Here is a 17,765-nt window from a genome sequence, read left to right on the forward strand (position 1 = left end):
GCGAACCAAACGGATTCAACGGAGGAAACACCCCCCCTCCCAGGCTAGGCATGAGCGAAATCAAACGAAGCCTTGAGATAATTTAGTGCGTTATTGAGTGCTTTTAGTATTTCAAAATTCTAAATAGATAATCCTTCACTCTTTTTTATTAAAAAAAAAACATAACTAATTCTTACTGATAAAAAAATACCTTAAGTTAATTGGATTAATAAATATGTTAAAAATAAAAAAATTTCAACAAAATACTCTAATTCAACAATTAGTTGCTTGCTTTTAATAATTGATCTCAGATTTTGTCTTTGATTTTTAATATAAAAGCTAGATAACTAAATTATTGATATTAAAAGAATAGTTAAATTAATTATTGTGAGAAGTTAGTTGAGTTTTCTGCTATGTGTAATTAATAGGGATATTTGAAAAAACTTATATATTTTGAAGATTAAAAATGAATGAAATATTATATCTAAGATTAAAATAATTCATTTCCCAGCTCCTACGTTTAAGGGGAAGTAGGTTTTTTGAATGCTCTAAATAAAAAATCATTATTTTTCTAAAAAATCCGGGAAGAAATATAACAACTACAATTAAAATATGTAAATAATTTGGAGAGGCCCGAACTATAATTGGGAAAAGGATGTCTCCACTTCCTTTTCCCATTTCTATTCACTTCTCATGTTAACTGTTAATATTGCTATTTAAATTTAACATTTTATTCATAATTTTATAAAATATGACATATGAACCATTTAAAATACAATTTAATGATTGAGATGGGAAGTGAAAGAAGATAGAGAGGAACGAAAATGGAGAGGCCCTTCTTCCACAATAATTACGTTTTGAAAGAAAATCTTGTAAACTGACTCAGAATCCAAATCCAAACCTGCGTCAAATGTCCTAACAAACATGATTACTTTCTCTAAAACAAAAACAGAATCATAGTTTTTTTAATTAAAAAAAAGGGGAAAAAAACAATGCTAGAGGAAAAAACCTAAAGGTACAAAATGGACAAGAAGACCCAGAACCAGAAGTAAGAGATAGCAGCCCGTCGCCAGCTGGGTTGCGCCAGACACAATTACCGGAAGGGAGTGTCCGAGTCTGATATCATCTTTCTCATCTTTCATGCCGGCATCATTAACGGCTACATTAACTCCTCCCCATAATCTGTGTCGTGCTGTGTAAAAGAACATGATCTTGTACTTCACCGACGTCGTAAAATTCACCCGGAAGTATGCTTTACCGTTCATCTTCGCCGTCCGGTTAAGTGCTCCGGCATGTGTTTCAACAGAGCTCCACTTCTTCGCATTCTTCTTGCGCCCCTGATAGAACCCGGCAATGGTGGAGCTACCAATCGGATTGGTGCTATTCCGATCAAGAAAAACACCGACAGTAAAGTTGACGTTGTCGTATCGAATCCCAGATTCCTTGTTTCCATTATCAAAGTCGACCATGAAGATTATGGCGGAGTTGGTAGTTGCATTTGAGGTTTTGTTCAGTTCAGGAACAATGAAGGTTGCGACGGAGCACTTGGGTTCGTTGGGTCGCAGGCTTAACCAAAGGCAAAATGCAGTTAATCCTAAAAAGAGTAACAAGCCGAAACCACATGCGCACAGATCTCCTCTGCCAGATCCCACCGTCATTCGTAGTGAGCCGCCGCCTCTCGTCATTGCCATTTTCCGGCCGGCGACCTGAAGCGTGAAGCAAGCAGCTAATTAAGTGAGTGAGTGGCAAAGATGTAAAGGAAAGTGAATGATGAGTATTTTAACAAGGGAATGAAAAATGCGATTAATTTATTAGATTCTATGTACATTATTGATTGCTTGCTACAGCTGAATGCTTTGGTTAGGCTACTTGGTTGTGATTCAAATTTGATAGAAGTATATTGATTAAAATTATGGAGATACTCAAACCACCATTATTTTTATTTTCTTGAAAGATAGGTTTTTAATATGAAAGTGAACTGTGATGTATGGTCATGATCAATGTTGATGGCTATGTTCAGAAAATTGGGATTGAAGAAGTTTCTTTGAAAATGCATCTTCAAATGCTGATAGACTAGAGATGCGTGATAGTGGACCGTTTATTTTGTTTTGCCGATGTTTGCTTTGTTGTTTCTTTCATTTTGTCTGCTTTTTACTTCGATTTTCGTTTTGTACTGTAAACCTTTTAATGGAATCTCCTTCTCGTTGGCAACAATGGAATCTCTTTCTATTGCAGACACACACACACACACACACACAGACTCTCAATTATGTGTAAATGGTCAGGAAAAACTTGATCACATGTTATCTCCATTTCTCTATCACTCAGCATTTTGTCTTTAGCCTAAATTCATATCGTTATATGAACCTCAAATTGGAATCATATCTGACTTTTATTCAAACAAATTAATGTGAGTATAAGTGGAGACCTTTAGCAAAGTGCAAGTATTAACATGTGATTGAAAATGAATATGAAAATGAAGGGTATGTGGGGAAATGATATTTGATGAAAACAGGAAGGCATATTACATGACATATATAGAAACTAAAGACTCAAGCATAAGATTAAAAATACGTCAAGTTCTTTATGTCTGTTATATTAAGTTTTCAGTCACACATGATTATGTGTCCCATTTTTTGATTATGTGTCCCATTTTTTAATATAAGTTTATGGTTTAATGATAATATTTAAAAATAGAACATATGGATATATGTATTGGAAAATTTGGCATAATAAATATGAAAAACTTGACTTAAGTATTGTTCGAGAAAATACATGAGGGGAAATAGAAACTATATACTAAGGAGTTAAATGAAAACTGGTGTGGAGAGCTCTATATATCAAACATGGACTTTATTGGCTGTAAGGATTAAACATGATGAATAGTTTGTTGATTAGCTGTGAGCGGCAATATTAATGAGTTGTGAGAAGAATAGTACTTATGATTAGGTATCTTATGGCTGTAAATACCTTGTAAGAATGGTAATGTTTTTTTTGGGTTCTATTGTGTGTGAGAATTATAGATTGTATTGCCCGTACTAGGAGTTTATATCCGCTTACTTTTATAGTGATAATGACATTGCTCTAGATAGCCATCGTATTATGAAAGGATTTATGTTGAATCTTCCACCAAATTCTGTTTGATCTTAAGAATATGTCCTGAAAATTTCAAGGTTATTAAGCACTTAATTATCTTTGAGTTGAATGAAATCTTCCATTTTTGACCTTGCGTCTAATGCTATTTGCTCATCTTGCCATTTATCCACTTCAATAACGATTATTACTTTTTTGCTGACTATAATTACTTTTCATAATTGTCCTGAATTTTTGGGCAAAATTTTTCATAATTACAATTAATTGTCCTGAATTTTTGGGTAAATTTTTCATAATAACAATTAAGATTCAACTTTCAGAAGTTACACTTTTAACGCTATATGACTTGTCATTCATGCAGCCTTCTTCAACGTCTCAAGCGTCTGAAAAATGAACTTATAGGTCTATCATTTCATAATATTTATTTAAGGTAGTATCAGCTCCCCGTGCATCAGTTTACTTCAAGTAATATATGATCAACAATATTACCATTTCAATCCATATTACAAAAACATTAATGCATTATCATGCACTTTTATGCATGGATAATAATATTGAAATTGCTTTATACTTTTATATGCTTAAAATCAAATTTTGTTAGCGAAACCTCGGTTCATAAGTAGAACATAAAAAAAAAATTGCCATTTTGATTTGAACAATTAGTAGCATTAATTGTGATAAATTAATTAACCAGTTGAACTTTAGAAAAATATGTAGAATACAGGAAAAAAACCATGATACACCGGAGATGCCAAAGTATAATATAAAGAACATATATATATATATATATATATATATATAAAATGTGTTTGTCACATTAGATAGCAAAAATTACTTGACCAAAACAAAGTTAAAATGAGAGAATTCTTTACACATTTCAATTGATATATACATGAAACAGCCAAAAAAATCTTCATTAATCTCTATCAATAAAATTTTCAAAATAAAAAAAGAAAAATGCTAAAAGTAGGAAAGTCTTGAAAAAGTATGGAAAATAGAAAACTATCTGAAATAAATAATCGTATGATACTGGACGATAAGCCACTCACTTAGCTCCTGCTTCCAATTCAGGTGTTAACTCGATCCATATGTTTGCTATACACATCAACCTCCTTTTGTCAGCAGGTTCTAATAGATATTCATTCTTCTGCATGTAACCATCTACATGAGTTATTGAAATTTTTTTTTTTTGGTATTTAAAAATGTTGAGGTTTAAAGCAACATTAGAAGGTTTCGCAGTATCATGAGACTCTTATGTCATTCATCTACATGCATGTTAACATGTTTGGTGCGAGGATTCCAAGAGGCTAATATTATGTAATACTATCTTAATACTTAGGGCAATAGAATAACATGTTAGAGTTCCTAAACCTACTAATGTGTGCCTCCACATCATTTGAAACATAGTGATCACAATCCTGAATTTATGAACCACCATAGCTTTGACAGAGTTGGAATGTGTTGGCAGGCCAAGATCTCACTCAAGAATCAAGATAGAGGATCATTTTCCTGTTAAATTCTATGATCCTTGATTTAGCTACATACTCAATTTAAATCTCCAGTCCTGCTGCAAATCTGTATAAACATGAAATAAGGAACTAAATAATGTTAGAAATATATATCAGACAATCAAGAAAGCCAACAACTAACAGTAAAAACAGGAAGAGGAATGACCACAAAGCTTAGCATAATAACATAAATATTTTTCTACTCTAAAGTTTCTAGAGAAAAGGCTAATATTACAGCCACCAACCTATTAGCAATGCTCATATTTATACGCCAACTTAGCAGGGATTTAAAACTTAAATTTAGAAAGGTAAAAAGAAACAAAACAACTCAAACACCATAATTGATGTAAACATTATTCACCAAGCATATCTTGGGAAATATAAAGATGAGTGAGATATGATATTATGTTTAACAGAGTAACAATACACCCATGGTGCACAACCAGTTTGAAGAGTTACCTACAAATGAGTGAAAGTTAAATTCTCACACACACACACACACACACACACACATGTATAGATATATATTGTGAAATATAATTCATATAAGTTACCCAAGAAAAGACCTGCACAATTTCTTAGTCAGAATTGCATCATGCGTGTGGGTTGTGCATGATTTATCAGAAACATAAAAAATTGCTAGCCAAGAGCAGTTTTTACCATTGTGTAAAAAAACAATTCATTGTTCAGATTCCTTGTTCCTTATTCAACGGCAAAGCTGCTGTGAGATTTCCAAAAGTAAAAAGGTCAGTAACCAACTCTATGGGACACATGAACCACAAAATAGTGGTGCATATTTACCAACCAAAACAACAAAAATGACCGTGATTATGTACTCCACATATTGCATGGCAGATATTGCCCAAGAGCTTCATCTGTCCCCTGTATCGTAGATATCAAAACTTTGCTCTAACAGTACTGTGGGTACTTAATCCAAGAATAAATCCAATTAACAAAACACCAAATAGTGGCTCCAAAGTAAACCAACATGAACCACATTAATAAAATATGTGGATGCTGACTGACAGAGAGAAAGAACTTCAATATTTCAATTGTAGTAATATGAGAATTAATGAATGATCATCTTTTTGACACAAACAGGATACTCATAATAAATTTAATTGAGAACATTAGAAGTGGATAGATAAAACCACTAACTCAGAAAACAAAAACTAATTAATAACTTATAGATTAAGGCTATTGACTTCTTATAGAATTTTCCACAGCATGGAGTAGGTAACGAAAAATTGAAAGCACATTATTTCAACTCAGAAAAAGTACAGAAAATTACTCCAACTCAGCTCTAGTATTCAAAAGAATTGCTGATGGAAATGGACATAATAACCAAATATGGCATAAGAAAGTTTTAAAATAAAGCTTAATACATGAGGGATGACCCCTTTTTTAATGAAAACGGCACATATATAATTTCATAACAAAAAACAATAGCGAACTGCAAATCAACGTTATTCACTTCATCACTACCTAAAGGTTGACACGAGGGAACACTTGTTACAAAACTTGTTACAAGGCTTAACCAAATGTTTCATATTATTAAGTAGACAGTACCCAAAGAAAAAAAGAAAACTTTAAAATTTAACAAACAAAAGAAGCTTCAAAGAAGAGACTTGAAGCCCAAGCTGGACCATCGGTGAGTATGCGCGCGTCTTTTTCTAGGACGCAGGGGAGCTTCAAACAGCCCTCTCTGCTCAGTTTGAACTTTGTTAAGCTTTGAATCTCAATCAAATATATTATCATTTCACATACAATCAACTAATATATTATTACCAACCAAATATGTTATCATTTCACATCACATATCTACTTCTGAGGAATAATTTTAGATCTCTATATTCAGGGGAGTCAATCATAGCACATATATTTATCGTGGAGGTCAATGCCTTAACTTGCTAATACATTTATATCAATAATCAATATATACATATACATATAAATATATATTTACTAAAAAAATTATATACATGCATGTATATAAGCATACAATAAGGATACCTTCTTCCTCAAACACTTGGTGCGCATCTGAAATCTACCTTTTAACTAGTAGCAAGTCAGGCGTTAATTAATTAACATCTCATGTGTCCTCTGCTTCACTACTACTGAATCTCTATTGGTCGTTTTCTCAAACACTTGACGTGCGTCTTCAATGATACATTTTCTTTCCATGATGATTGGGAACAGCAGGTGCAGAAATAAATAATCAACAATAAGAATTAAATTCCAGTAGTAGCAAGAAGCAACATAAATGCCTGACTTGCAAAACTTTCGAATTTTAACATTTGTGATACCTCATTACCTCTTCCAATACAAAATCATAAGCTCTCAGGATGGGTGATGAACACCTGACAGTGAAATACATAAACATTCGGTCTATTTTGTGAAGAATTTCAAAAAAGGAAAATCCACTACAGAACAATGAAATACACTAAAATAAAAAGCAAAATCCAAACTATGAGGAATACTGAAGGGGATACATAGAAAAGTGAAGGGAAGAAGAAGACTTGAATTTACCTGTAGGTTCTGCTCTAGAAGCGCTCCTTGGTGTTATATGAGAGTCTCCGACCAATGTCCATCTCTACCCTCACCCAACGACTGCCGGCGTCAGAGACAGCGAAGTCAAGCTCCCGCAGCTGGTTCACAAGTGAAGGAGTTCATCCAGGAAATTGAGGAAGAGAGAAAAGAGGGAAGTAGGGAAAGACACTGAAAAACAAATGAAGGGAATTACAGATTGTATTGTCAGGACGAAGGAGATCATATCCTCCTAGTTTTATAGGGATAATGACATTGCTCTAGAGAGCTATCATATTGAGAAACAAATTGTGTTGAATCTTCCACCAAACTCTCTTTGATCTCAAGAATATGTCTTGAAAATTTCACGTTTATTAAGCACTTAATTATCTTTGAGGTGAATTTCAATCTCTCACTTTTGACCTTGCATCTAATTCTATTTGCTAATCTTGCCATTTATCCACTTTAATAATGATTATTACTTTTTTGGTAACTACAATTACTTTTCATAATTTTCCTATATTCTTTACCAAGTCTTGTCTTTGAGGTCCCTTTCAATCTTCCACTTAGGAATCTTCTTCCTATTATTCCTGAATTATTGGGTAAATTTTTCATAATTACAATTAAGATTCACCTTTCAGAGATTGCAGTTTTAACCCTATATGACTCGTCATTCATGCAGCCTTCTTCAAACATCTCAAGGGTCTCAAAAAATAAATTATAGGTCCATCATTTCATAATATTTATTTAAGTTCCCTTAACTTTTAATCATTATATGATTTGTCAAGGTATGATTGCTTCTTTTATATTTAGTCTCTAACCCCTTTCATTTTGGCCATTGAAACTCTCCCATTGTATTTAAAAATATTTATACTCTAGATCTAGAAAAAAACTTTTAATTTGTTATTTAGTTTTTGCAAATAATTTTATCTTTACTCTATATTTCTGAGAGCTCTACTCAACTGGTCTTAGTGTCCTACTTAATTCATGCTTATTCTTGACTTTCTAGGCTAAAAAATTGAGGATATGACAGACATGTTTTAATACAATATTGAACTTCACGCCTTTAACAAATTCCGATGTTCATTAAGTAGTTAGAAAATTTCAAATATTATATCCATGGTTTGAATGTCAGATAATTTAACCACAGCACATCTTCTTAGTTATCAAATCATTCAGTTTTGGGGATATAACTAGCAAAATATAAGAGGGTAGGTAGATTTACATTGGATTTAGATATGACCACAGAAACATGCGAAGGTGCCTTTAGTTTTGTCACTCATCACAGCGTGTTCCTCAATATTCTAAATATTTCTAGGGTCCTTTAGACTGTTGCTTGGGAATTCGCAAGAAAGTTTCGTGGTTTTGTAAACCAAATTTATATTTTAAAAAGAACAAGCATATGGCTATGATTTTAGATGGTTATATATATGAAAGATGAACTTTATGTTAACTAAATTATCGTGACCTGTATTGTTTCTCGGGACTCGAGCGTCATACATGAACGCTAAATTGCTGTTCGTCGCACTTCAGTCTTCTTCTTCTTCGTTCTTTTGCCAACATTTGTCGCACTTAAGTAACCAAGTTGAACAATGTGATGCTGAAATTATTTTCTATTATATTATGTGTTTTCAGACCCAAAAACGATGACATCAACGACAATAATATAATAGCTCTCTTCGTTCTTATTTTACTCATTTTGAGAAATCTTGTTATTGTCTAATCCATCATTTTTACCAGTGTTTTCAATAGTCTTTTTTCGTGCATATTTAAATTACCTTGAACCATTTTTTTAAACAATTTTCTCTTCAATAAGTCTCTCGCCAATTCTTTCTCACACATATATAAGACAAAACTATTTTATTTTGAATGTTTTTTTTTTGGGTACTCTGAAACAAGTTCTGCGAGTAAAAAAACAGAAGATAAGTTGGTCAGTGACGGTGACGCACTTCAACCTTTTGTTTTGATAATTAAATATTTGGGTGAAAATAAAATCATAATTTTAAAAATTATTTTACAGTATACAGAGTAAATATATGATATTAATTTTATCTCAATTTATATAAAAATATTTTTTAAAATTGCTTTTGTTAGGATCTAGACAAATCTTTCCTGGTTAAAAATGTGGTTTTCAATCGATATAGTATAATATATTATTTAAACAAACAAATTATAGCCCGGCATTTTAAACTATTTAGCGATTCATTCTGCACTTTGAGTTTTTTTTTTTAAGTGTATTTAGTATCTTAAAGTATATTATATTATGGGTGTAGCTAGAAAAATATTTCAGCTGATGAAACCTTAACTCATATAAAATTCATGGCTATGATAATTAATGAAATGAGTAAAATACATTGAAACTCCTCTATTTTATCTAAATTACATAAGCCTCCATTTTATTTTGAAACGGTATACAAACCTTATTTAAAATTAAAATATATACCATATAAACCTCCGAGATTTTATTTGTATATATAGCAGGCTATTAAGTTTGACTCTCAAAATCTTGTTTTGTCCAAAATATATCTATTTAAGATAAGAATGATTTAAAAATTTATATTTACCAAAAAAATATCAAATACATATAATTTCAAACTTTTAAATATCATATGTTATAACATTTAATAATTTTGGTTATATTATAAAATTTATATATACTTTTGAGATCGCATTTATTGAAACTTAATTTTTAAGTTTATTTGAACGGCTAAGACTATATATTTCAAACCCATATTTTTTTATGATATAATATAAATGATTTAAGCTTTAGAGATAATATAAATTATTTAAATGTATAATTCAAAAATTTTAAACACATTTTTGCTTCAAACATTTATTAAAGACTTTTAGTCAATAACATATTTATTGAATTAATTAAAAATTTGTCATTCCTGTGTTATCTAAATTACTTAGATTTCTATCCCAATGTGATAAAAAAAAATAAACAAATAAATATTTAAAAAAATAAAAAATGAAATTAAGGAAAAACAGAAAAATCTTATATTATTCAAAATAATTTTATCCAAAATTAGACATTTAATGTGATGAAGGAAAAATTAATAAATAAAATTTATTTGAATATAAATTTTGATTTAAAAGAATATTTCTTAAAATATTTTTTTGGATCTGGTACCCCCAACGGTGGACAATTTGACAACCTGCGGTAAAAGTGACAACTTTATGGAGAAACCAATATATTTAGTATACGTTAATTATAATTTAGTAATTTATAATTACAATATTTGTCTCACTTACTCAGTTCGTTTGAAATGGATATATATATATATATATGTGTATAATTATACATTGCAGTGCAATACTAAAAATTGGCTACAATCAGATGTCTCTAACGAATTCCAATGTTTACCCTAGATATTTTGTTTTATTTTCAAAGGGGACAACAACGGATAGGTATGTAGCTCGGGTTGCTTTTCTTCCCCCTCCTCCTTCTGCACATTTTACGAATTATTATTTCATCATGCCTGCCATTTTTAATTAGTAAAATATTAAGCACTGCAGGTAGTATTTTCAAAAACTAAAATAATTTTTAGCTTTTTTTTCATCTTTTTATTTTTTATTGGGGGTTATTGGGAAATTCTTTCTTCTATACTCGATGTCTTGTTCGCCATTTGACAACTTTAGTTCTTAAATATAAATCATTTATAGGGTAGTAATTAATAATTTTTTTCAATTTTATCCCCGTAAATAAAATAAAGAAAATAGATGAGAGAAAATGTACAGTATATATATATTTTTCCAATAACCTTCTTTAATAGGTCGGCAAACGTAGAAACTTTGATCAATTTAATTTGAGTGTACGATCATCTAATTAAACAATGGCCATTATTATCTAATTTTTATTAAGTACATCTATAGCCTCCAAGATATAAAGACTATCTTTAAAAAATAGATAAATCTAAGAAACAAAGTAAATTGGGGTTTTATATTTAGAATCAAATTGAAAGTCAAATTAGCTCTTATATTAAAGACAAGAGAAGGTATTATTGAAATGTTATCTCTTATGGACGTAGAATATTAATACGGAATCCAAAATTCATTACCCTTCCTATCCCTTTTTAGAAGTCTCAGCAAGTTTTTTTGGGCCTAAACAAAAGATCATGCACGAATTTTCTCAAATGTCAATTATCTTTTTTCCAAAAATATACTTTGCTTTGGAAATGAGGATAACTATGGGGAAAATGAATTCATAAAATAATTAAGTGACAGTTTTAGAATATATATATATCATGAAATTTTTTTACATATTTAATGAGTTTTTAGCATATTTTAACAAATTTTTTTAGTGGTTGAAAAACTCTTATATAAAAAGGAACAGAGTGAGTAATTTGTTCCAAAAAATTATGAAGAAAGATGCACGTACAGACCCCTCCTCTTATCCATAAACTGCATAAATTTTTAAAAATCGTCAATTAATTTTCAAAAGTAATACTCAAACATATCTTGATCATTAAATAATACGATACACGTTTCCTTAATTCATCCCATAAACAAGGAAATAAATACATATATTCAGTGAATCAAAGAGATTTGGTAATACAGTAGTAGAATTTGAGTCATCAAACAGAACTCTTATCAATCAATCAAATCTTGTATTGAAAAGTAAGCCAATTACGTTATTAGAGGAAAAAAAGACAAAATAACATTCAGGTCAACGAAACACAACGTTGCTTGTATTGAAAATTCAAACCACCAGGATACTGTCAGAAATTGTTTAATTTCCAACCCAAATGGTGATGATCTTATCCTCAGATCCAGCAAAGACTAATCCTGCTGTTCTATGACATTAGCCTACTGCTCTATCTTCCTCAGTTTCTACTTACCCTGTTAAGCTCAAGGGAAAAAATCTGATGGCTCTGAGCTTTGCTGTAACAAACGGAAGTGAACACAACAATGGCAAGATAACCTTGTTCGTTGTCTTATCTTGCATGATGGCTGCCATGGGAGGTGTCATCTTCGGATATGACATTGGCATATCAGGTGAGTTTCTTGCTTTAGATAGAAACCTTAAATCTTTTCAACAAAGGTTAGTCCGATAAGACTAACAGTGATTTTGAATGAAAAGAGTTCGGTTCTCCTCAGACAAGGTCCAATATTTGAGTCGTGTGTGAAAAATCAAGTTATGAGAGCTACCCCTAATTAGACATAATATTGTTTATATCTGACCTAATAGTATTGAATCCTTCATGAACATTTTTTTTTTAAAAAAGAAAAAGCTAATCCAACATTTTTTTTTTAAAAGCTAATCCAATAAAGACTCAACTCATGCCCTCAACAAGTGTTGGTTCAAGGCTTCGTGCTAATGTGAGGTGTCACTGAAATTGTCTTAACCTTAGTGAGTCCCCCGGTGAATAGGTAAAACTCATGAATCTGTTACCAATGTCACAATATATGGCTGCTTTGATGAACTAAAAGGAATGAATCTGAAGGTGGGGTGACTTCAATGGAGCCATTTCTGGTGAAGTTCTTCCCAGAGATATACAAGAAGAAGAAGGAGGACACAGAAGTGAGCAACTACTGCATATTTGACAGTCAACTACTGACAACATTCACTTCATCGCTCTATGTGGCTGGGCTGCTTACTTCCTTCATAGCTTCGTATATCACCAGAGCTTTTGGAAGAAAGCCTTCCATTACTGCAGGAGCTGCTGCGTTTCTTGCTGGTGCAGCCTTTGGGGGTGCAGCTTTTAATGTCTATATGCTCATTCTTGGTCGCCTTTTGCTAGGTGTTGGGGTTGGCTTTGCAAACCAGGTAAGGTTTTATTGCGAAATTGTGAAGATTGATGAAGCAGGCTCCTTTTACTTGTTTAATTAGAAATGTCGTTGATTTTACTCCAAAGGGATGAGTACTGTTGCATTTTAAGTTCATTTAAACCCGAATTCGATTTTTCTGCTCTTTTTTGAAGTAACACTACTATGCTAAATTGCAATCTCGACCCTTTAAAGAAGAAGATCAAGACCCCCCCCCCCAAAATAAATGACAATGGCAGGACCGGTACCCATAACAGAGTAAATAAAACAAGAAATTATTTTTACATTTACCCAATTTAAATAATCAGGTTTAATTCAAGGAGATAAAATAAAATTCTCGCCTTTTAATTTTTTGGGGCATATGAGGGACACGTGCTTACATTAAGACTTTCTGCATCCTCATTTCCCTCTACTATGCCATCCCTTGTGACTGATTTCTCCTAGTTCTTGCTCAGATTAGAGTAAACTGTTTCTTTTGATGTATCATGTCAACTTAGAAAATTCCAGTAGCAGCAAACTCCATGCTTCCCAGGAGATAATTACACATCCACAAAACCTCAACAGCTTAGTTTAAACGACAAAGTTGCTCAATCCTCAACCACAGCGAAGAGTCATTTGTAGTTCTCATGCTTTCTTAGGATTTAGTAGATTTGGCTACCACCTAACACCGACCATTTTCCCATGCTGAGAAATTATTGTAATGTTTGCTCTGCAGTCAGTTTCTCTGTATCTCTCAGAAATGGCGCCACCAAGACTAAGAGGTGCAATCAACAACGGGTTCCAACTTAGCATTGGAATTGGATTTTTGTGTGCTGATTTTATCAACTATGGCACAGAGAAGATCAAAGGTGGATGGGGTTGGCGTATCTCACTAGCCATGGCAGGAGTGCCAGCCTTGATCCTCACACCAGGTGCACTTTTCCTCCCAGAAACTCCCAATAGCCTAATCCAACGCAGTAAAGATCACCAAAAGGCAGAGTTAATACTTCAACGAATTCGAGGAACCAATGATGTTCAAACTGAGCTTGATGGTCTCATCAAAGCAAGTTCAACATCAAAAAACACTGATCACTCTTTCAAGCTTATCCTGAAACGAAAATACAGGCCTCAACTTGTAATGGCAGTAGCAATACCCTTTTTCCAGCAAGTGACAGGGATCAATGTCATGGCCTTCTACGCCCCTCTGCTTTTTAGAACACTAGGGTTAGGTGTAAGTGCTTCACTCTTGTCTGCTGCCATGACTGGCATTGTAGGCACCGGCTCGACCTTCATATCAATGCTTCTTGTCGACAAATTTGGCCGGAGAACCTTGTTTGCAATAGGAGGCATTCAGATGTTAGCATCTCAGAGTATAGTAGGAGGGATAATGGCAGCTTATCTGAAAGATAATGGGGGATTGAACAAAGGGTATGCTTACTTGGTTTTGGTGATGATATGCATATATGTTGCTGGATTTGGATGGTCATGGGGGCCATTGGGGTGGTTAGTACCGAGCGAGATTTTTCCATTGGAGATTCGATCGGCTGGGCAAAGCATCACGGTGGCAGTGAGCTTTCTCTTCACTTTCATTGTTGCTCAGAAAATTCTGACCATGCTATGCTACTTCAAGTCTGGGATTTTCTTCTTCTTTGGGGGTTGGGTGCTGGTGATGAGTGTGTTTGTGCACTATTTCCTGCCAGAGACCAAGAATATGCCGATCGAACAGATGGAGAAGGTGTGGCGTGAACACTGGTTTTGGAAGAGAATGATGGATGAAGGGATTGAGAAGAGAGAACAAGAGAGTGGTCTCTGATGAAAAGTCTCGATCCAAGTTTTTTTTGGCTGTTTTGTTATAATGAAAGAAAAGACAGAATTCAAATATCTTGAGATAACTGACCAAGTGCAGTCTCCCCTCTTTGTCATACAAAATTTTCTACCAAGAAGCTAAACACTCCCCCAAACTTATCCCAAAATGATTCCTTGTACTCCAAGTCTTATTGGAATTGAATTTTTTTTTACTTCTTTTTTTTTTTTGTTTTTTTTCTTTTTGTTTTTTTTTTTCCTTTTTGGTTTGAATCAAAGTAACCTAGCTAACTTAGGAGTACAGACTATTGAATACCACGCACTAATTCCATCCCCATACCCAATTTTACATGAATACAGAATCTTTCACCAACCAAACCAATCTTTATTACCAATAAGGATTCATCAATTATCTCAAGACTAAGGCAGTTCATGGTTTTACAGACTCAAATGGGATATGGTCAAATCTGGGTTTTGAAAATGAATCACATGGTTTTTCAAGCTCAAATGGGGTTCAAATGGAAATAATGTCATAGGTAGGCTTGAAAGGCTCAACCGTATTTAACAGAATGCCTAAATCATTTTCCAAAATTATGCAAAATCACCAAATCGTCTCAAGAAATGCCAAGATAGGTTCTAGAGTCTACCAATTGAGAAAGAACATACACCAAATTGCCACACAATCCCCCAACAAAAACATTCAAATCATCTTCCAACTTTTATGTGCAAAAGATTGTTAGAAAACAAGCCTTACACTGCAAATCAGGCATTAAAAAATATTAACCACTTTTTCTTGTCAAAAATATAATCTGAGCAACCTTTCTATCATTGGATCATACATTCAATATAATTAATCAATCTAACTTGCATTTCAAGCAAAATGAAAAGAAAGAGTTCAAGTTTCCAAAATTGAAACCCATGCCATATCATCAACCCACAATCTATCATCAAATTGCTTGAATTCTAACCAAATTAGGAATGCAAGAACCTTCCCTAAGAATGCTCTTTACTCTTCAAACTTGATTCCTTTTTGTATCATGTTAAATATGATGATAGACCTTCAAAATACCTAAACCAAGTCAAACCATTAAAGGATAACAATTAAAGAAAGAAAAAATAGAGTTTAAGACCTTGGGCTGCCTCCCAAGAAGCACTTAGTTTATAGTCCTCTAGCCTGACTTTTTAACACATACCTAATCATAGGTATCAAAAACTAGGATTACCTGGTCCTCATTTCTCTTTAGATAACAAGGTTTCAGCAAGAATAAGTGTTCATCCACACAAATAATACATGCTCTATTAATCAAAATCGATTTCACGATACATGACTCATTAAGGCACATGGTAAGCTCTTCAATTTTTTCAAAATTATCATTTGAGGTCTCTAAGTACTTTGAACACCCAATAAAATCCACTTGGCTCTCATCAGTCAGTAGGAGGATTAAGAGTATACACTGCTGGGATTTCTTTTCTATTCTCATCTTCAAAACATGAAGGATTAGGCTCCAAGATCAGAACCTCTATTAAACACTTGATATTACTCTCTTCCTCATTCATTTCAAACTCACAATCACGCCCAAACTTATCACAGGCCATTGGAAATACTTCCTCACTCTCCATCATCAATTGTTCACTTGAAATCTCATCTTTTATAGACGAATCATTTGATATATCAAAGAAAACACCTTCTTGCTCCAAAGACTCAAGGGTAGAAACCATCTCACCTACTTGGAGTATTAAATTTTTGTCACACCCCAAAAATTTAGGAGTGACCGGCACAGAATATGAGAAAACTCATATTCCTAAAGCCTTAAAACATATGAATAAACACTTGCCATAATAATTACAACACCATTCATATTGAATAAATCTCTTGTAATCAAGATATAAGGCCATTAGTAGAACTTTGCAAATAACTCGCAGGCACAACACAAAATAAGGAGCTCCCCTCAACAATAATACGAACATATATTCATATACTTAGAATAATAAATACAGGCAAGGGTCTGCCTATAGATTATGTGGAGGATCTAAAACCCATAAATAAATAATTAATAAATGTAACTTAGTTTTACATCAATTAGCAGTTGTTTTAAGCTTTGATCAGTAATGAGAGTTTCTTTTTCTTTTTTTTAATTCAGTTGAAGGTGCAAGGTTAGTGGTGCCATCCAAGGACAAAATAAATTTTACTAGCGACCAGCATCCCGGTAATAAGAAAAACATAAGGCAAATCTTAAAATAATAACTTGTACAAATAAAACAACATAACTGATTGATTTACGATTTCTTAAAAAAAATCATTAAAAAATGGAATATATATAATTATAAAACATTTTCAACATACAAAAATTTACAAGGCATTTTAACAACATTTTTTCGAAAATCAAATCACGAATAGTGTTGAAAAACATTTTTCAGTGGAGGACTTCAATAGAACGAACAAGCATGGACGCACAATCCACGAGGATAAATAACCAACAAGCGCGATTGAAGCCACGAGTACAAGCGTAGTTAAAGCTGCAAAACAAGCGTGGGAACAGTACCCACGAGTATCAAGTGAGCTCAATATTAACCATGGCACACCAATACAAGTGCAGTTGAAGCCATGAATACAAGCGCAGCCGAAGCCACGACTAACAAGCACTATAAAAACACATGGTTTTAGCGACGGAATTTAGCGACGGAATTTTGCATTTAGCGACGGAATTAGCGACGGAACGGATTAGCGACGAATTTCCATCGCAAATTCCGTCGCTAATTCGCTGTTTTTTTGTAGTGAAGCACGAGAACAATGCTCACAAATGACAAGCATGGCTGAAACCACAAATAACAAGCGAGCTCGATATTATCATGGCATGCCAAGGGCTAACAGTACTGCTGTTAACAACTAGTGTTCTGTATTCAATCCTCACAACAATCATTTTCAAGCATGCATGGGGCCAATTTATCATCAATAAACAGGAATCTTTTCTATCATTGAACACATGTTAAAAGCATATTTTATAACAAAAGAACCCCGCATGAAAGCTCACGGAATCTCAAATATTTTCCTCAAATTCCATCAACGAACAAAAATCGTCTTTTCAAGTAATGATAACTCAATCAAGA

The 17,765-nt window shown here is 33.0% G+C and overlaps 2 protein-coding genes across 2 annotated transcripts; one reads left to right on the plus strand and one right to left on the minus strand.

Moving 5' to 3' along the window:
- Positions 1 to 974: 974 nt before the first annotated feature.
- On the minus strand, positions 975 to 8,894 carry LOC114757570 (protein NDR1-like). Its single transcript, XM_028946643.1, is given in 3 exon segments — positions 975 to 1,705; positions 1,959 to 2,021; positions 8,885 to 8,894. Coding segments are annotated over 3 exon segments (804 nt in total).
- A 3,080-nt stretch (positions 8,895 to 11,974) lies between these two features.
- Positions 11,975 to 14,667, plus strand: LOC114757571 (hexose carrier protein HEX6-like). The gene is made up of 3 exons (XM_028946644.1): positions 11,975 to 12,104; positions 12,554 to 12,876; positions 13,591 to 14,667. The coding sequence occupies exons 1-3, from the start codon at positions 11,975 to 11,977 to the stop codon at positions 14,665 to 14,667; spliced, it is 1,530 nt and encodes a 509-aa protein (XP_028802477.1).
- Positions 14,668 to 17,765: the final 3,098 nt, after the last annotated feature.

Source organism: Neltuma alba, unplaced genomic scaffold, assembly GCF_004799145.2.
Source record: "Neltuma alba isolate B1F8T4 unplaced genomic scaffold, ASM479914v2 tig00010610_pilon, whole genome shotgun sequence".
In the NCBI taxonomy this organism is placed as follows: Eukaryota; Viridiplantae; Streptophyta; class Magnoliopsida; order Fabales; family Fabaceae; genus Neltuma; species Neltuma alba.

What these genes read in the sequence shown, in the direction of transcription:
- LOC114757571 (XM_028946644.1), top strand. Translation starts at nt 11,975, where the DNA reads ATGGCTCTGAGCTTTGCTGTAACAAACGGAAGTGAACACAACAATGGC. An exon ending in ATATGACATTGGCATATCAG is followed by an intron (nt 12,105 to 12,553) that starts GTGAGTTTCTTG and finishes ATGAATCTGAAG; the next exon opens with GTGGGGTGACTTCAATGGAG. An exon ending in GGGTTGGCTTTGCAAACCAG is followed by an intron (nt 12,877 to 13,590) that starts GTAAGGTTTTAT and finishes TTTGCTCTGCAG; the next exon opens with TCAGTTTCTCTGTATCTCTC.